This window comes from Thunnus maccoyii, chromosome 1 (assembly GCF_910596095.1).
Source record: "Thunnus maccoyii chromosome 1, fThuMac1.1, whole genome shotgun sequence".
Taxonomy (NCBI): Eukaryota; Metazoa; Chordata; class Actinopteri; order Scombriformes; family Scombridae; genus Thunnus; species Thunnus maccoyii.
The window spans coordinates 14,147,345-14,166,630 of record NC_056533.1 but is presented as its reverse complement, the minus strand read 5'-3'; the positions used below and the strand labels follow the sequence as shown (position 1 = coordinate 14,166,630).

General features: G+C 37.0%; 1 protein-coding gene across 1 annotated transcript; it reads left to right on the top strand.

The window, feature by feature from the left end:
• Nucleotides 1–17,311: 17,311 nt before the first annotated feature.
• LOC121900865 (type-2 ice-structuring protein-like) lies at nucleotides 17,312–18,811 on the top strand. The gene is made up of 4 exons (XM_042417443.1): nucleotides 17,312–17,395; nucleotides 17,547–17,681; nucleotides 17,764–17,869; nucleotides 18,414–18,811. Exons 2-4 carry the CDS (start codon nucleotides 17,562–17,564, stop codon nucleotides 18,482–18,484), a joined length of 297 nt encoding a protein of 98 aa, XP_042273377.1. The 5' UTR covers nucleotides 17,312–17,395; nucleotides 17,547–17,561; the 3' UTR covers nucleotides 18,485–18,811.
• Nucleotides 18,812–19,286: the final 475 nt, after the last annotated feature.

Sequence of the window (19,286 nt, the reverse complement as noted above, 5' to 3'; positions counted from 1 at the left end):
TTAAATACATGAGTTGTGCTTTAAATGGTCACTATATATAACAGCAAAATCTTTTAATATAGAATATAATTTTGTCAGTAATTGTACCTTTATTTAATAGTTGTAAGGTGTACATATTTGTGTTATTTTCATTATTTAATGCTGTTATCTTATATTTAATATTTAATACATGGCTACATAGTATCCAAGGTAATGATGCAGCTATAAAGCCCATCACCGGGGGAACAAGTTAGACCAGGCTTGTATCCCCCAGGTGAGTGTATGACTATTAAATGGAAACCTGTAAATAATAATGTATAGCTGACCTGAGATAGACTTTATTACTAATTATAATTATATTGACATTCAGAGTGATTATCTATGTGAACTGATTCATCTGTATCAATAGTGTGTTTGTGTAATCTGTAATACAGTGAGTTTTTGATCCTGGTCAAGGTTAGACAATTGACATCGCTAAATGTTGGTTTTACACTGTACAAAAAAATAAGATCATGTGATAATAGTTTCAAAAAACATAATTTTAATAATCATTATTTTATATAAACATTATTTGACAGTAATTACAAGCAACTCTCCAGTATATTTACAGGCTTTTCCCATAAATGTATGTGGTTTACTTCAGATAAACATTATTTTACAGTAATTGCAAGCAACTCCCCAACATATCTACAGACATTTCACATTAATGTATGGGGTTCTGAATGTACAAAAACCAGAAGGTGTATGTAAAAGTACCATTATATCAACTTCTTTTACACTGAATCATTATATACATTTTTCTACTGCCATTTTATCCGTGTTATCCTTAAAGTTTAAGAATTAATGAACCAATAAACAGCCATATTGAATTATAATGTGGGTCTGAAGCTGATCAACCAAATAAGAGCTCAAACAGAATACTTTACGAGAACTTTTTTTTTTTCTCATTCAGATTATTTCAACAGACATCAACGGAAGCAAAAACAGTGTTGTTCATTTTATCAGTACAATGTCTTACATGTTGCATTATGGCAAAAGGGAAACTACAGCCAATTTAGAAATGAATACATATTATTCCCATGCTCTAAGATGGTTCAAAATGTTAGTGAACATGAACAAATCTCTCCCAAATCCAAATATTATTTTGCTAAAATTCAAATTTGTGATGTCATCTGATAATGTCTGGAGCTTTTCCAAAAACAATGAATTAAGAAAGATGTTATAGATGACACTGAGAACACTCAGGGGGATGTTCTGAGTATATGGTAGGGTTGGGCTGATGGGCAATGCCATTGTCCATTGCCAATGGCTGACGGTCATCAACCACTGAGCCTCTGCTATCATAACATTGTGTTTTAAAAGCCCCCCCATTGTCTGTCCATCTTTTGCGTGGATTATTTTACTCTTATTGGCTTTTTACTCACGAAGCTTTTATTGCACTTACAGTAACGCAATGACTGTAGTTGTCATCAACTCAAGTACTTCACGTGGTTCACTGTCTCTCCTCTGCTCCACTCAGAGGACACACACTCACACATGCAAGGATTACTCAGCGCCACCTGTGGTGAAACAGACGAGAGGAGAGAAACTTAGCGCAACCATAAATGACAGCAAAATGCAGTAATTTATCCCACCTGTTATCTTTGTCCATTACGATGTTTCACTGTGGACATCGTCATATGCCAATTCTGTAGACATCGCCCAACCCTAGTATACAGGTACATTTTCTTTTTCAGATATGAAAGGTCACTATAGAATAAAGCTTACTTGGGTATTTAAATATTACTACAAAATTAGTTTCACATTCATTGTCTATGAAGCAGCCCCAGACTTTATTGTGGATGGCATCAGAAATTTGAGTCTCACGTCTCTGGTTTGTGGCTTTGGGAGGAACTAGTTCACGTTCACAAATATCAAATGGGAGTTACACATGTGCAAGTCACAAGCAAGTCTCAAGTCTTAAACTTAAAGGCTCAAGCAAGTCCTAAGTCACTGTGTTTAGACTCAAGTAAGCCAAGTCAAGTCACTGCTAAACGTCAAGCAAGACAAGTCAATTAAGTCACAAATCAAGTCATCATGAAAGAAGCGCTTAAAACACTAGAGAAAGGGGTACAATGGCAATCCATGTCATGAGAAAACGGCAACACAAAACAGTTCTATCTGATGATTACTTTCTTCTGCTGTGGATTGTGTAGACTAATACATCCATTCATTTAGAACACTGAAATTGTTCAAACGTCAAGCATCATCAAGGAAAAATATCATCTTGTTTGCCTGATCTTGAAGGATTGCATTTGTCACACAGTTGACTGGAGAGAAGGAGAGACCATTCTGCTGTGGTTGAGTTACATTGACTTTGAACTAGTGAAGGACTGCAAACAGAATAATGAAGCTCTGTCATGAAAAGCTGTCAATTCATAAGCTTTCTTGTCTTAATCAGAAACGGTCTGGTAATATTAAGCTCAACTCAGCTCAGCGCAGGTATAGGAAAATGCTTTCAACAAGCTTTCAGCTCAATCCTGTCTTGCATCGTTTTCTAGGTCCTGGTAGACACTGTCTTTAAAGCCTGGGTTGCACACACTTCACTAGAAGTCACCCTATCATGTCTCAAAACGTTAACTGTTCATGCTCAATATCTACAATAATGCAAATAGGCGATTCAGCTAAATAAAAACTGTCAAGGCTTTTCGAGTCATCTGCCTCAAGTCAAATTCAAGTCGAGTCTTATCAGTGTTAATAAAGCAAGTCGCAAGTCCTCAAATTTGAGACTTGTGTCCAATCATCAATCATGCGACTTGAGTCCCCTACCACTGACAAATATTGACTGAACTTTCTTTGGCCATGGAAATAGGGGCTAAATTCAAAAACAGGAGCTAAAGTCCTTCCAGAAACAAACAAATAAGCTAATACATGATCAGTATTAACATACAAATGTGAATCTGCGTGCTGGTATCCTCTGTTGGGATTCTTAATTTAGAGTGATGTAGTAGTCTCTACATTTGGAACCAGTTAAAACTCTGGTGCAGTATTTTGCACAAGCTTTAGGCAAGAGAGTGATTTTCAGTTTTTGACTTGCAATACAGTGACTGAATTATGCAGAATATACAGTTTAAAATAAAAAAAACAACAAATGTACACATTATATATAAAATAACATGATTAATCCCTATCATCAATACAGTGAAAATTCTCAAAATTACTGATCATCTAGCCTATCAGTGGAAACTAAAATCTTGGTGCAGATGGCCAAAATTAGTTTAACATAATTATGTATGGATCTCTTTATTGTGAATATGTAGTTAATTTACATAGCAGTCAAAGTATGTATATCCATGCTTCACTGACACGCAGGGTTGGGAGAAAACAGACTTGAAGCTTAAAAAGAACAGCAGGTTTATCTCCCGTGCAGCATACGCACTAGGGCTGTCACTTTTTCCCAAAATAAAGTTCGAATGAATTCACAGTGCTATGAAATTCATTCAAATCATACAGAACATTAGCATTATGTAATTTATAGGCAAAAAATAGGAAGTTAGGCAAGGTTGTGTAGCTGCTGGTGCTCTGATTCTTTAGCCTCGCTTGGGTGAGAAGCTAACAGGTGACTCCATTTGTTGTTGTGGTAACGTTATTGTAAAGTAGTTGCTTCATACAAAGTCGGCAAACAGCCTTATCTTTATCGATAATTTTGCCATTGATAGAGTAAAATCCAAAATGCTTACACACAGTGCTTCTTAGGTGCGTTAGTGTTGACATGATCCGAGTTTCCTCCAGTTTTCATCGCACTCTCTCTACCTAGCCCTATGTCATGCAATAGTTCCAGCATGACAGTGCGGTTCAGCCACTGATCTATATAATGAGTGAGCTAGTGCACACACCTGGTAAACAGATAGTAGGCCTCGGTCATGCAGTGTAGCACCCAGAAGCAGTTCCTTAAGCTCCACTTGGCTTTCCCCTGGCTGAGAACGCCCTCCTGCGGGGTGGTGAGGCTGGGTATGACCATGGGGATGTTGAGGCCCGGAACCTTCCAATAACCAGGCAGGCCGTATGTGAAGGCTGTGCCTGGGAAAACCATGCCAGCAATGCAAAACAACTCAGGAAGAGGCTGGGGGATGCAAAGTTCAAATAGTAATTGTCATGATTAAAATACTTATTTTATCAATAAATTTGTGACACATTGATATACTAACATTACATTAAAACATGCATATTTTGAGGTGTTCTATTATTTTCCAAGTGTATTACAACTGTATTTCTAACCCCAACTACTTTTTTCAGCTTCTGCCATCTGGTAAATGGTACCGCAGCCTCAAAGCCCTGACCAGCAGGCTCTGAGACAGTTTTTTCCACCAGACAACCAGGCTTATGAAAAATGAACACTAATTGCCTGTCTGCACATTACACACACACTCACAGCAGTTTACACACACTAACATCACACTATACATATCACTACCACACTGTAAGTCTTACTGCATTGTTTCTTTTTTAAATGCTATATTGCTGTTACAGTGCTGCTATATTGCTATTTGATTTTTATTATTGCTAGTTGCTGCTGCTGCAAAGTCGAGGAACACACACACCAACACTAACTTAGCTGGTAGGCAGCAGGTTACTGGTAATGTATTTACTAGCAGTAAATTGGAGCAGCTGGGCGGTCTAATGTTTCTTTAATTAATAGTAACTTATCAAGCTAACTGACTAAACTTATTAACACTAGCATACTAGTTTACACTCAAAGTCTTTCTCAGGTCACAACTTCCCACAGTCTTTAATTTAATGTTTACAGGACAGAATATGAGCTTAAATATGTAAATGGTCAACTGACAAATCTAACGTATTTAACGTTACTATGACTGATGTGAGATTCTGATGCAAGGCTAACCTTAATAGCTTCATTAGGACTGGCATAACATTGTTATCTGACGCCATACAGACTTGCTTAGTGCATGCAAAAAGCAAATGCTAACGTTAGCACTGCTGACTCCACATACATTTTAAAATTCTGACAATTATGCAACGTCAACGCTTTAGTTATGTAAAGTTGTAATTAACTTAGCATTTCTATCTTACTTTCCTTTTCTGCTGCCCTTGGGGTTAGCTCAACTCATGACAAGTTCAGTTCATATCTCTTTTTGTATGAGACTTCACATGAGGAATAACAAAATGATTAAGTTACTTTACCTTTAGTGAAAGCTGAATGTGAATCATCATCCTCAAATCAACAGGCTTGGCAAATGACTTGCGTGACTTCATTTAGAGAAATTGTCTCTCTGTAGTCTCTGCGCTTCAGACAGAGGTCAACAAAGTGCGCGTAAATTCAAACAATTGAATGTTGCGCAGTCATTGGATGAATCACGCCGGCGGACCTGCCCCCAGAACTCAAACAATATCATTGGTCGAGATAATCTCCCCGCAGCGTGATTCGTCCAATGATTGTACAACATTCATTTGAATCTGCGCGCACTTTCTTGATCTGTCTGAAGCACAGAGACTATAGAGACATTTTCTATGTTTAAATTCATGTTTTTTTTTCCAACTATTTTAAGGTCTTACATCCATGTCTTACATCACTTCACCCCCATATTACCCACATTATCAAAGCTCAAGCCTTGCTTGAACTGAGTCCTAGCATCAAATCCGAGGCTTTCATACATCTATCACCTATTGCTAAAAAAACACAAAAAAACATTTGTAAACCATTGTAAAGCTTTACTAATATTGAGGTCCCTCTTTATTCACCTTATATTGTCTCTGCTTTTTGCTCTTTGTTCCCTTCGACCTGTAGAAATGTTGGAGTGACCTAATGATTTGAGGGAGCAGTAGGACTGCAATGACAGCTTTGAATTTTGTTGAACATAGACTGACTGTTTGGGTCTTAATATTTAGAGAAGAAAAATTAGATCTACAAATGATTGCACCTTCACAAGGAAAAAACTCACGGATGGTACATATGCAGTTTCAAGTTGTGGTCTAACATAATGTATTGGGAGACAGCTTCCAACATTTTTAAAGTGGATTTACAGCCTTTATTATAGCTATTATAGATAAGAGACCAATAGGTTTATACAAAAATGTATGTATGCGAACATGAAGACCAATCATGTGCAAAACCTCCATAGAACATACAAATGCATATACATCAATAATACACATATTCATAAAAAACACCAGAGATCACACAATGCTGATTAAGCCTATAACTGCCAGATAAATCTCTCATATTTGCCATTATACAGATTTTTTAATCTGATGTCGGTGGCAACATTCTTGTGCTGGTTAGATGAATGTATAGACTTCCACTGACTGATTGGCTAGTTTCCAGTTAGTTCGTTAGTATGTTTGGACCAAATGGATCAAATTCTGACGGTGAAATGACTCATTTTGCGGGGGTTGCGTGATGCTCAAAAAAATGTATCCACTGTCTTACTACAACAGTAGCAACAGGGTATTCTGCGGCGGAGCCTGTGATGTAAGCAAGTGTTGATAGTGTTTTTGTAATTACTCTCATTGCCGGGGGGGGAGACAAAAGTCCCACAGTTGGGCTTTAACTGTATGAATACATGATATTTTTGAAGGTATATCAACTGTGTACAATCTGTAACAATTATTGCATTGATTAATCCAACTATACTTAGAAGAGCCACTCCGCATTGCCCGCTGAAATGCGGAGTGGCTGAGGCCATGCAGTGAGGGTTCATGTTCAGGCTAGTTGAAAGGCTCCTACAGTGCTTAAAAAGGCATGGTTGGTCCTACCTGTCTCAGTACCGCTGTTAACCCCTCTTCATATAACTGCTAAGCTAAATACAAGTCCTACTCTACCGCTAGGAGTTGGCAGACCACTATACCAACATCTGTGATTTATTCATGTCTACATAATTACAAACAGGCAAGGGACATAATTGTCAATGTCAATCATTAAGAGATCTTTCAGTCTCAACAACCAGGATGGAACATAGGATACAACAAACACACATTTTATGACCATATGATTTTATTGCTTGTAATTACTTTCAAATAATGTTTATATAAAGTAATGATTATTAAAATTATGTTTTCGTAAGCCATTTTCACATGATCCTATTTTTTGTACAGTATAAAACCAATATTTACCAGGAATTTACTGTAAATAGATGAAATACAATTAAAGCCTAAAACTCTCAAGACACCATTAAAAGGTGTTAAAGGAGGGTAATTTGAATATAATTTTACATAATTTTTTTGTGTTTTCCATCCAGAAATCTGTGCTTTGATGTGACATTCTCAAGGATAAATTGGATAATTCTATGAATTTACAAAAGAATACTGTATAAAACAAGCCTTCATTTAAATCAAGTAATTTTAAGGTATTTCTCCAATGTTTTTCTTTTTTTGTGCAGATTTATACATTTGTTTAACATTCTAGCAATATTTTATAATGAATTTTTATTTTTATTTTACAATAGTTGGACTGTAAAAATGCAGATAATGTCTACAGTAAATATCTGTATTTTTTTTTTAAATTCTCTGTAGAATAACGAAAGGATTTTTTACTGTTATTTGACGCTAACTGTTTGGCAACTTTTGCTGCCAGACTTTTTATTGTTTTTTTTACTATTTATTTTTTTTTACATTTTTTTTACATTAAATTTAAAGTTTTGCTGTAAAAAAACTGAGAGTTGCCTTAACTTTACATTCAGTAATAGGATGTGTATTTTTTGTATTTTTTTTTACATAGGATTCAATGTAATTTAACATTCAAGACCATTAAGTAATTGAATAATCCTGTTAAAAAAAACAAAATAGTATTCCATTATTTTAATTTACAGATTACAGCCTTTATTTTATGGTGAATATTTTTAATAAAAATAATTTACTGTGTTTTTATGGCATTTACACTTAATGTAGAAAAAAAAAAGTAAAATAATACAGTAAATTTCTTTGAAATAACTTTTTTTTTTACAGTGTAGTCATAGATTTTGCACATGTATATACAAAGATACTGCTATGAGTGTATGTACTGTACATATACAGTATATACACAAAGATCTATATCACTGTATCTATTATTCCTATTGTATCTTATTTTATTTTTACCTTACTTTTTTATGTAAAAATTGTAATCCCTTGTGCTGCTGTGTCAAATTGAATTTCCCCTACAGGAGATCAATAAAGGTACATCTTATTTTATCTTACTACACAGCAGCAGATGTGCTAAAATAGAAGCATTGCTCCTTCCGGTTTGTTTCACTTGTCTCTATTCTCCCAAATGACATATTTCTTTCCAGTAAACTTCATAGAAAATGGTTAAGAATATATTGGGAAATTACAAACCCATAAAATAAATCATTACAGTGGTGTTCTTGTCAAAGGATGTTGGCCAACAGACAGTCAGTCTTGCATTTGCTGGCTGTGGCTCAGGAGGCAGAGCGGGATGTCCACTAATCAGAAGATCCCGAGCTCCTCCAGTCCGCATGTCGAAGTGTCCTTGGGCAAGATACTGAACCCCAAATTACTCCCAATGGCTGCACCAATGGTGTGTGTGAATGTGCTTAAATCCTGATAAGCATCTTGCATGGCAGCCTTTGCCATCAGCTTATGAATGTGTGTGTGAATGTTGACATGTACTGTAAAGCACTTTGAGTGGTCAGAAGACTAGAAAGGTGTTATATAAATGCAGCTTATCTACCATTTACTAGTTGTTGGTGATGGCTTGTGTGTCCTGACCGACACAGTAGTAGAACTTCCCTTTGAACAGCTCAGTGTTTGTGTGAGATAAATAACATTGTTCATGAAACTTTCATGCCAATAAGAGACTAAAAGACCAATCTTATGAGCATGATAACATATTCAATTATGCAACATGGAAATAGGGCCTTCTTTGATGCATGTAAACAGCTTCATTGAACTTATTCCATAATCAATGAAAGGCCAATCAGTAGAGTGACACGTGTGAAAGTGCAGCGTATGACTCCCCGCTGCACACAGTTAGGCCAAGCTGACACTTAATCTCAGCTGCAGCAGTATGTTATTTGTTGATCTGGAGCTACAGCCTTCATCACAGTCTCCTCAGCTTGAAATGCCTGTCCTCTCTTATTAAGCAGAGAACTGGTTGTCCATTAGCCTAAAAGGAATATTTATTCTTTTTTCTCACAATAATGATTTGACACAGGGGAGACGGCTCTGGCAGGCATTGATCCTTAGCCAGCAGGGGTATGATGTTCCCTGTATGTGTTATAAGAAGCAGGGGTCTTCATCACTCAGCCATCACTGCTTCTGGTATTTTAGCTTTTCTCCACATGAAATAGAGATAAGTGCTATATTTCAAACTGACAGGTATTTCTATTTTATCTGTCACCATCAGTCAAACCAAACTGACAGAAAACACTGTGATGACCATAATGTTAATCAATAGTATTGTTAAATCATCCAGGAGATTCACATTTTTATATTTGAAAAGAAATTTTGAAATGGGATTTATTGGATTTATTTATACACATGTCCATTTCAAAGTTAAAAAAAACAAACAGTTATAAATATAAATTATCAGTTGAAATCCATTAATGATCAGAAATTTTGGGTTGTCAGCTTGTGAAAAATCCAACTGGCTTGTGTTCCTGACTATTTGGTGATAATGTAATAAAGGGTTTTAATCATATGCAGCCCTTTTCCAGACCAACCAGTCAATAGGATGCCTCATGATGATGATGATAATGATGATGATGATGGTGATGATGATAATTAAAATAATGCATGTTTATTAAAATCAATGAAAACAGTATTACTGTTGTATTGTGCTGATTCAAAAGTCTGAATGCACAGGAGTTTATCTTTATTATTATTATTATTATAAATTAGGAGGTTATTAGCGGTTAAGTGTTAATTGTTCGCTGTAATACTTGGAAATAAGGGGTGTGGTGGAAGAAGTGTTTGGGGTCTGCTGCAGCACAGAGGCAGAGATGAAATGTTTTGGAATGACTGCAGTGTAGCCTTGGTCAGAGTAAGGTTATCTCATACCTTACTAGTTACAGAGGATCCTAAGCTATCTCCTGACGTACACGTGATCAAGTGTGTGAATGAAAAGAGTAAAACTGGCATTCATTTTGCTTGCAATGTCTGTCTGTGTGCATATTATCTTTCTATGCTTTTTCTTTTTAGCCATGCTAATGCCACATACCGTAGCTCTATGGATGAAAATGTCGACCTGATGGTCGGACAGTTGGTTGGTCCACCATTTTGTTCCAGACAGAAATATCTCAACAACCATAGAATTAATTTCCACAAAATTTTGTACAGATATTCATGGTTGAGGATGAATCCTACTGACTGATTTTGGTGATCCCCTGACTTTTCCTCTAGTGCCACTATGAGGTTGACCATTTGTGGTTTTGAGTGAAATGCATTGACAACTATTTGATGGATTATGATATTTTTACATTCATGCAGTGCTTGAAGTGGAAAAAAAAGTGCCAGTCCTACCGTTATTCACATGTTGGCGTGTGTATCGGCAGGTATCAGCAAATCATTAAGAATGATTTCTACATTGAATAAAAGATACAAGGAGATATTGCTGGTGTTCACAACATACATGTATTTAATCAAGGAGACAACCATTTCAATTATTAGAGTAAAAATAGTTGACTATGTACACTAGCTTTGGTGTGTGGTGCAATGAAGTCATCAGGCCTGCAATGGAAAACTCCGCTGGGGGATAATGAAAACATGGTGACTCCACATCTAGCAGAGGAGGCATGTGATAGTCTCTTACTGTCAAGCTGGTGCTCCATGTTTCCTATGGACACACACAACAGAGACAGACATGGATAGAAGAGGGAGTTAGACAGAAAGAAAATTAAAGAGTAGTTAGCTACTGTATGCAGGTGGCAATGAATTCAGTCAAGAGATATACTGCTGTGTTAGATTAACTCAACTGGCTATTCTAAAGAAACAGTAGACAATTAGGTTGTATTATCTGATTGGAGGTCAGCGTCATACAATGCCCCCTGGGTAATGCAGTTTATTTAGGGCCATTATGAATCACCCAGAGAACCTGAAATGGAGAGGGCAGAAAAGAGTACCTGTAGCTTGTGAGAAGAGCCAATGTGCAAGAAAACCGAAGAGTAAAATGTACAAGTGCTGGTACTGCATACCAATGAGTACATTCATGTGTGTACTAAGCTTTTATCCCCTGGCTTTTCATGTGGCGCCAGGTCAAAATTTCAAATCATCCAACTCTTTAGTTTATGACTAAATACCTGCAAAGCTTCTTACATGAGTTTATACTAATGGTGATGGTGGCTGAATGAAGACTAAGTCTACTTAGTTTATGTTTTCACTGAAAAACTTCATCTTCAACCAGACTTTCTGCCCTCCTCAAATTTGTTTTTTTGTTTATTTGTTTGTTTTTGTTTACTTTAAATTGAACAGTATAGTTTTCATACCTTTCATACCATATTGTGTTGGAGTCTTGTTAATTTCATGTTCCTTGGCCTTGTTCATCCAATTCAAGCAAAAAATTTTTGTAACAACCAAAAAAAATCTCCTGTTAGTCTCATTAGCATCATTTGGTAAATAATTAGGCAAGCAGAGGAACAGTGAATGATGTGTTCATTATTGCATTATGTTAATTTTCTTCTTCTTTATAGAATTAATTTTAGACACTTTGTAGTTACACTCAGAGGTAATCAGCATAAATGAATCTTTCACCACGGCTCCCAAAGATTTCAGCTGGATAAATGTGTATGTGTCTGTGTGTATTATAAAAATTATGATTGCACTGTGTATGTGTTACTATTTTATTTAGATTGTGATGAATTGTTCCTGTTTTGTACTGCAACTCTGCAACATCAGCAGACTTATTAAAGGAATTAAAGGAAGTTCAGCATTATATTTGTAAAGAGGAAGATGTAGGAATCAAAATTCGTTGGAGACAGGGTGAGACATGTCATCTGGGGGACAGTTGGGCAAGATGGCTCCTTGACAGAAGAACTGAAGGCAGACATGACGTTATCTGTAGTCTGTATTTTGATAGATTAAGAAAAGAACTGTAACGTCCACTTAAGGTGTATAAAACCCTGTTATATGCGTTCCACTGGGAGCCTTTTTCTTTGTAATCTGATCCTGCATGTTGCATTGTGAAACGTTCCTTCTTGTACAAGAAAATAAATACTGTTAAATTTGATACTTCGGCTCTGGTCTCTATTGTTTAATGGTCATTAAGAAGAAATTTTTTTAACAGTGTGTGTGTGGTTCAGCAATCTATATGGATTCATGTTCTGAATGTGACCATCATCATTTTTAGAACACAGATTTGCAGATAAATAGATATTAATGCATAGATCATGTTGTGACTACTTAAATCTGAAATATTGCACACTCACATGCATTCTGAGCAATGTGACAGTCATACAGTTTGAGGGTGCTTTGACAGCTATGGTGAGATTGCAGTGACACATTTAAAGCAATAAGCCCAAGCCATAGTTGCAGCAGTCACATACTCGGGTCAACAGGCAAGGCAGCTGCTGTGTTTATCTCAAGGCTTAGCTGCATGGAGCGTCAGGGGTGAGCCAGAAAGTCTCCATGTACACTTGAAATTTGTCACCATATGGTTAGTTGTAGCTTCTCAACCTATCTCTGCCATGCAGTGACAGCTAGGGAGATCGTATAAATCCACCGAAGATGAAATATTCTTTACTAATTCAGATAAAGATGCAGGGAAATAGAAAAAGAGGCACAAAGCAGCACTACTGTCCGCTCTGTTCATATATTTACATCACTGTGCAGTTCAACTGTTTAATATATGTGTGTGTGTGTGTGTGTGTGTGTGTGTGTGTGTGTGTGTGTGTGTGTGTGTGTGTGTGTGTGTGTGTGTTTGAGCTGTACATGACATGACATGACATGGTTGACATGGTTGACATAGTTACTGTGGAAACATGTTAACATTTAGCCCACTACTTCCTGCTCGACTGAACCATATGTACTATATATCCTGACCCAAATGACCTCTTTTAACAAAACCTTGCAGCACTGTCAAAAATTATCTGCACTTGAGCTAATTGTCCATCTGTCTTTGAGTGCTGGTAATGTTTTTCCAGGTGCAAAACTGTGAGCTGCCCATGGAAAAGGCAGTCATATGAAACTGATGAATTTGAAATAGAGCATCTGATTACATCTTGGACAAGCAAGCAAACTGGCTATTAGCTAATTGGTGCTGAGGACTTTTGTGATATTACAGGGTAAATCACCATTAGAAACATGAACACATGTATCCTCCACATCACCCTGAATGTGTGTTTTGCATGAGTCATATATTTGTACGGCTACTCAAGCAAAGCTGAAGGGATAAAGGGCAGAAAATGGGGTGTTCATTGAGACATCATGAGCAGTGACAAGACAGTACAGCATGAAAAACAAGTCACAGAGATATAAAAATACTCAACACTGCAGATTATGTTATGACAGTGATTCATATGCAGTAATATCATCATCAAGTGCCTCAAGGGTCTCTGTGACACATAAAAAAAAGATAATTCAGAGATTCAATTGTTATTCATTTTTTACTGGATAATTGGTTTGTTCTATCAGGAAGGAAGACACATCTTATTTTTAAATCTTATAATTTCAATATTGGATTTCAAATATATCGGAGAAAAATTATAATTGATTGATATGTCATTGATAGTTTAATTGGATGATTTGTGAAACATTTGTATTTAGGACAAACCACTGGATCAGGCTGTTAGGCCACCATCACCATGGGACATTAGCTCCTATTGTTCCTTTAGCAGGTAAGGACAGAGACAAGAAATCAATCACAGACCTGAGGTCCTTTGTGAGACTGCAGCCAGTTCCAGTGGATGGTTAAAGGTGAGTGACTGGAACATGGATGTAAGTGTATGTTGTGTTGTGACCTGGAACACACTGTTGGGCCCATATACACTAAAGATGGATGTAGCAAGGTGTGATGTCACCTGTTGGTTTGCATTGGAGCCGGTTTGAAGCCCAGAGTTTCTGCTTACGGTTGGCACCATCTCTTCTCTTTGGAGTCAGGACCCTCCAAAGAGGGAGTGCGCTCTGGAAACATGCCCCACTACCTCGGACCGAAGCGAATGCTAGCTTACTGGGAACACCAAAGGCTGCACACTTGGGAAAACAGTAGCCACTTTGACTAAATTGTGCTAATAGGGCAGGTATAGTAATCAAGTTGCATTATACTTACCAAAATATTGAGACAATAGACCGACTCAACAGGAGTCCTGGGGTCGGGAGAGTGGCAGGTGAGCCAACTGTCACTGAGTCAATCAACGACTGCACGGCAGACACCAAAGCTACTATACATCTTCAAATCTTATTATATTTATATAATATTTACTTATAGGGCCTGAATTAGGCAATTGAGACCATTTTAAATTGACTCAGTATTTCTAAAGAGAAGTTGACACTATTTCAATGGGAGTCAGTTGGAGCCAGCATCTTGTGGCCTTCGGTGGCATTGCACTTTAAGGTTCTTCCGCACTGGCTTCAGCCACAAGCCGAGGTAGTTGCTGTTTGGCCCATACCTGTGGGATCTAATGATTGGTCAAAACATAGTTTAACGTTACCGGGCTTCTATAGTAATGCTTACTTTTAGCCTTTGGCACATTTCACCATGACAGCAACCCTGATATGTCAACACCATCTGCTATAACACATTAGCAAAACAGAATGCTTTAGAAAACTTCAAACATTTTTTTTCTAGAAAGCAACTGCAGGAAATATCTGAACCTGAATTAATAGATTTTATTTATTGAATGTATTGATTTATTTAGTTTTTTGGTCACTTTGGGGGCAGCTCAACAGGCTGTCAAGACAACATCACTGTATAAAAGTTGATGGCAGACAGTTTGTTACAGATTCAGCACATATGGAGCAACATTCAAAATTACTTGTTTTTGCTCTTGAGGGAAATATCTGGATTTTTTGCAGCTCAATGCTCCACTGTGTCCTCATTAGCAAGTTGCTAACTTAGTATGACTTTTGTTTGGTGGGATTTTAGAGCTTTGTTTGTTGAAAACAGATGCCTACTGCTATTGAAAACTATGCTGATGAGAGCAGTGACAGTTAACAAAAACAGTATTGCAGCGATAAAACCGAAACAATGACAAACAATTGCAGCTTTAAATTTATTCTACAACGTAATGATGAATGTAAAAACGATAAATACTGGGTATTAACATGAATCTATTACCATTCACTCAATACATTAATTGAAACCAACAGAAATACTGCTGAAACTGAACGATATTGTTGTTCAAATCTTACCTATAAATAGTCAAACATGAGTCACTTAAAGTGATGACAGGTTACTCAGTTGTTTTTCATATGTTGGGCTCCAATGAAAGAATCTCTAGAGATATACATAAGAGTATATGCTATATGCTACCTGTTGTTGGGGCTTTAAACTTTATTGAAAATATGCATAACAAATTTTTACAACAGGACATATTTTTTTGCTGACACGGCTGCTTTTATATTATTATATATTTACACACTTTGTCATGATTTGTTCTCACAATAAACCATGCTCAAAATGACAGAAATTTCAAAGGTTAGTATTTTTCCCCAAGTCTGATCTACTAAATATCACTTCATCAGCCAATGACGCACTGTATGCGTCAATATCCCTCCAGCTCTCATGAGATACAAGGACTTACTGGAAGCTCAGCTGGTCAGAAGGTCTTTGATAGGTCAGAGTACATTTTCTGGTGCTATTTACTTTGGGTTTGTGTAATTCAGTGGCGCATAGTAACAGGAAAGGTGTATGGCTTTATACGGTGTGTGTGCACTGCTTTAGTACTCTACATCCACCTGATGGCATCTCGTGTCTGCAATGCTCCCCTGCTCATGAATGAGGGTGCAAACACAACTGCTTTGTTGATATTTTGTGCCCTGTAGTCTTCCTTGTCTTAGTTTGATGTTGTACACTGATGGAAAATAGTTTATTTACTTGATACAAAATCGTCATATTGGCCATATGTAAGCATGTATGGCTTTTAGTATATTAACTCTCACTAAAGCTGGCGCAGTTCGCCCTCCAGTGGTTAGAGCGAGTGTTCAGGCATTGATGCAGTCACATTAAAGGTCGATTCTTTTTTTAATGTTATAAACTGTTGGTTTTGACAAACCCAAATCATCTTTGTTTCAAAGCCCCAATTTTCCTTTGTCTGTGTGTTGTGAGGACCGCAGTTTTTGTGGAGAGAGCATGTGTTCTCTTTTGCCTTGAGCACAACATCTGTCAAAATATTACATTTTTGGTGAAAGGGTATATTTTTATAAGCTCATTGCTATTAATACACATCTCTCACCCCCATGCCTGAACACCATCTCATGGCAGATGTTAATAGGTCAGAACAGCTCTGGATTTCTGATTGATTTCTTTTATACCTAATCTTAAATATAGGGTCAAACATCGAGCCAGCATACACAATAAACAGGACCCTGAAAGTGGAGCAGCTGAATAGAATTTAGCCTTTATTCATTTTAGTTTTTACTCCTACTGTGACAAGTCAAAAAGTCTTGTGTTTAAAAGGCCTGCATCCAGCTGATTCTCTTCTGCAAAATAATTGATGTATCATATTTTCAAAGATTTCAAATACATGCAAAATGATACAGTAATATAAAACATGTAGACGTAGCAAAACGAAATGCCTTAAATTCAAAAGCAGTCACTGTTTCTTACAACAGGTCTGTTACAATATGTATATTTAATTTGAATAAAATTCATCTTTTAAGAGTATCACCAGATCTAAGCATTTATTATCTAACTAATATTGTGTCAGTCACATTTTAATGGAGTAAAGTATAAATTATCTGCTTGCATCACAGCATAAGTGTAAATAGCCCTTACTGGTAATGATCATGTGGGAGGCTGCCGGGATTCACTTTCAAACAATATTTGCTGTTAAAACAGCTGTTTGTTGGGGTGCCCTTTGATTTGTTGATTTGGTTTAGTCAGTAAAATCAATGAGTATGTTAAATAATGTTATGTAAGATAGGTTCAGTATCTCCATAGAAAGACGAGTCCACAAGTTGACACAGGTTTAATTTCCAATTTATATGTTTTTCCCTTTTGAAGGTAATCATCATCTTTGACATCTGCGTCATCTTCACCCCAAGGATGCTGGCTGTATCTCTACTGATTTTCACTATGATGGCTCTGACTAGAGCAAATAGTGAGTGTTTAGGCTTTGCGTGTGTCATTCCAAAGGAAATACTGTACAATGTGCTTCTCAGAACTTTGAAATCATACTGATACATTACCTTTTCCTCTTCTTTGTCTTCAACAGACAGCTCTGAGGTGCTGTCTATCAATGAAGGAGGGTCTTGTCCTAACAACTGGGATCATTATGAAGGTCGCTGTTTCCACTTTGTTCCAAGACCCTTGACTTGGGCGAAGGCCCAGGTAATCAGGATGGATTAAAATAATTCTAAAATTCTGGCAGTGTTGACTTGCACAAGTAAATTGTCATCTCCCTCTAAATTGGTGTATTCCTTGTAATATTTGTCTTCTTGCAATGTCACTTAGTCTGTATGTCTGTTTATCTTCACCTTAGTCAAACTGTCAGTCCATGGGTGCGAACCTTGTATCGATACACAGCATTGAGGAGAACCATAAGATTCAGAGCATTATACAGGCAGATGCTGCAGAAAATAAAAACACATGGATTGGAGGCTCAGATTGCCAAGAGGTAATTTATTATTACACTGATGAATAAAGTATTCTACTCTACATTATCTAACTGGAGACATCTATTGTATCCTGTTGTCTAGGTAAAAACTTGGTTCTGGATTGACGGTACACCTTTCAACTTCCAAGAATGGTGTGGTGGTCAACCTGATTTTCCCTCTCAGAACTGTATCCGGATTAATGCTGGAGGTAAATCACAACATGTTATGAAGCTTAAGAGTGAAAGGTTAACTGACGAAGGGCAGGTGTGCTGAAAAATGTGTCCTTCAATTTTTGTAAATTTTTCACTGTAAAATCATGAGTGTTGAATAATAGAGACAGTAATAAATAAAGCACATGCTGTTTAGACTAACTCTTTCGAATCAGATTTATCAAGTCACTTGACGGCAATACATTTTTCTTTTCTTTTTTTTATCAGATTTGTCTTCAGTTCACATTAAGCTTATTTCTCTGTAATGTGAAACCTGCTAAAATATTGATGCATTCAGTTTAATTAGTCTACAATACATGTTGTAAAACAGTTAATATTTCTCAATGGCTGAGTGTGGAGAACATCATACTGGTGGTGTGATGACGGTCAACAAGTTTGACCTATAACTGTTGCTTAGAACAAGTCTGTATCTCATCTGTGTCTCTGTCTGTCTGTGTAGTGATGTGAGCTTGGCCTCATTAGACAGTTTTAGTGTTGGTTTCTGTACCACTAAATTAATTCTGTGATTTTTGGTGTTTACAGGTGGCAAATGCTGGGATAACTTGGAGTGCAACATTGCAATTGGATCAATGTGTGTGAAACCGGCCAATTAATCCTGAGCCGATGCAGAGACATGCATCCAACTCACACATTTGGTGGAGGAGCGATTGTGTGAATGTTTGCATCAGCAGTCCTAAAGTCTAAATCTTAAGTCTCTACATCTCATATCTCAACTGTAATCATTTATATTTCTGTTGAACTATACAGGATGAAGCGACAAGAGCAGATGTGGCCCATGTCCATGCAAAATCAGCTAAATAATGTCTTTAATAAGCTTGAATAGTTATAAAACAAATGCTTTATAATCCTCACAAGCAAACAAAAACGCTTCTTGTATTACCGGTTTCCAAAATTAAAAGTTTCAAGGACTGAAACAAGCTGGTCTGTGAATCTGTGAGTCCACTGTTGGTCTGGATATAACTGTCTTCCATCATACACACATTCAGGTCAATATGTATGCAACAGTGACACACATACTGCAACATTACTTAAAATGTCATAGACATACAGTACGTGTTTACATGAAGACCACAAGTGTGTCAGAAATGTTCTTATGCGTATATATTTCATAAACATACCATCTGAACAAACTGGTCAGAAGAAGAGAAAGAGGAGGAAGGAGGAGAGAAAGGAAGTAGAGAAATAAGAAAAGTGAGGACATTGAAAGACAGAGCTGGGATGGGGTAGAAAGAGCAGAGAAGGAGGAGAGAGAAAGACGGGAGAAAAAGAGGCGACAAAGAGAGGGAAAGACAGAGAATGACAGGAGAAGGAAAATAGGATAAAGAGGAGAGACAGACACAGAGGAGAATGTCATGAGAGTGAAGGAGAGGAGGAAGAGAGAGAGAAGCAGAAACA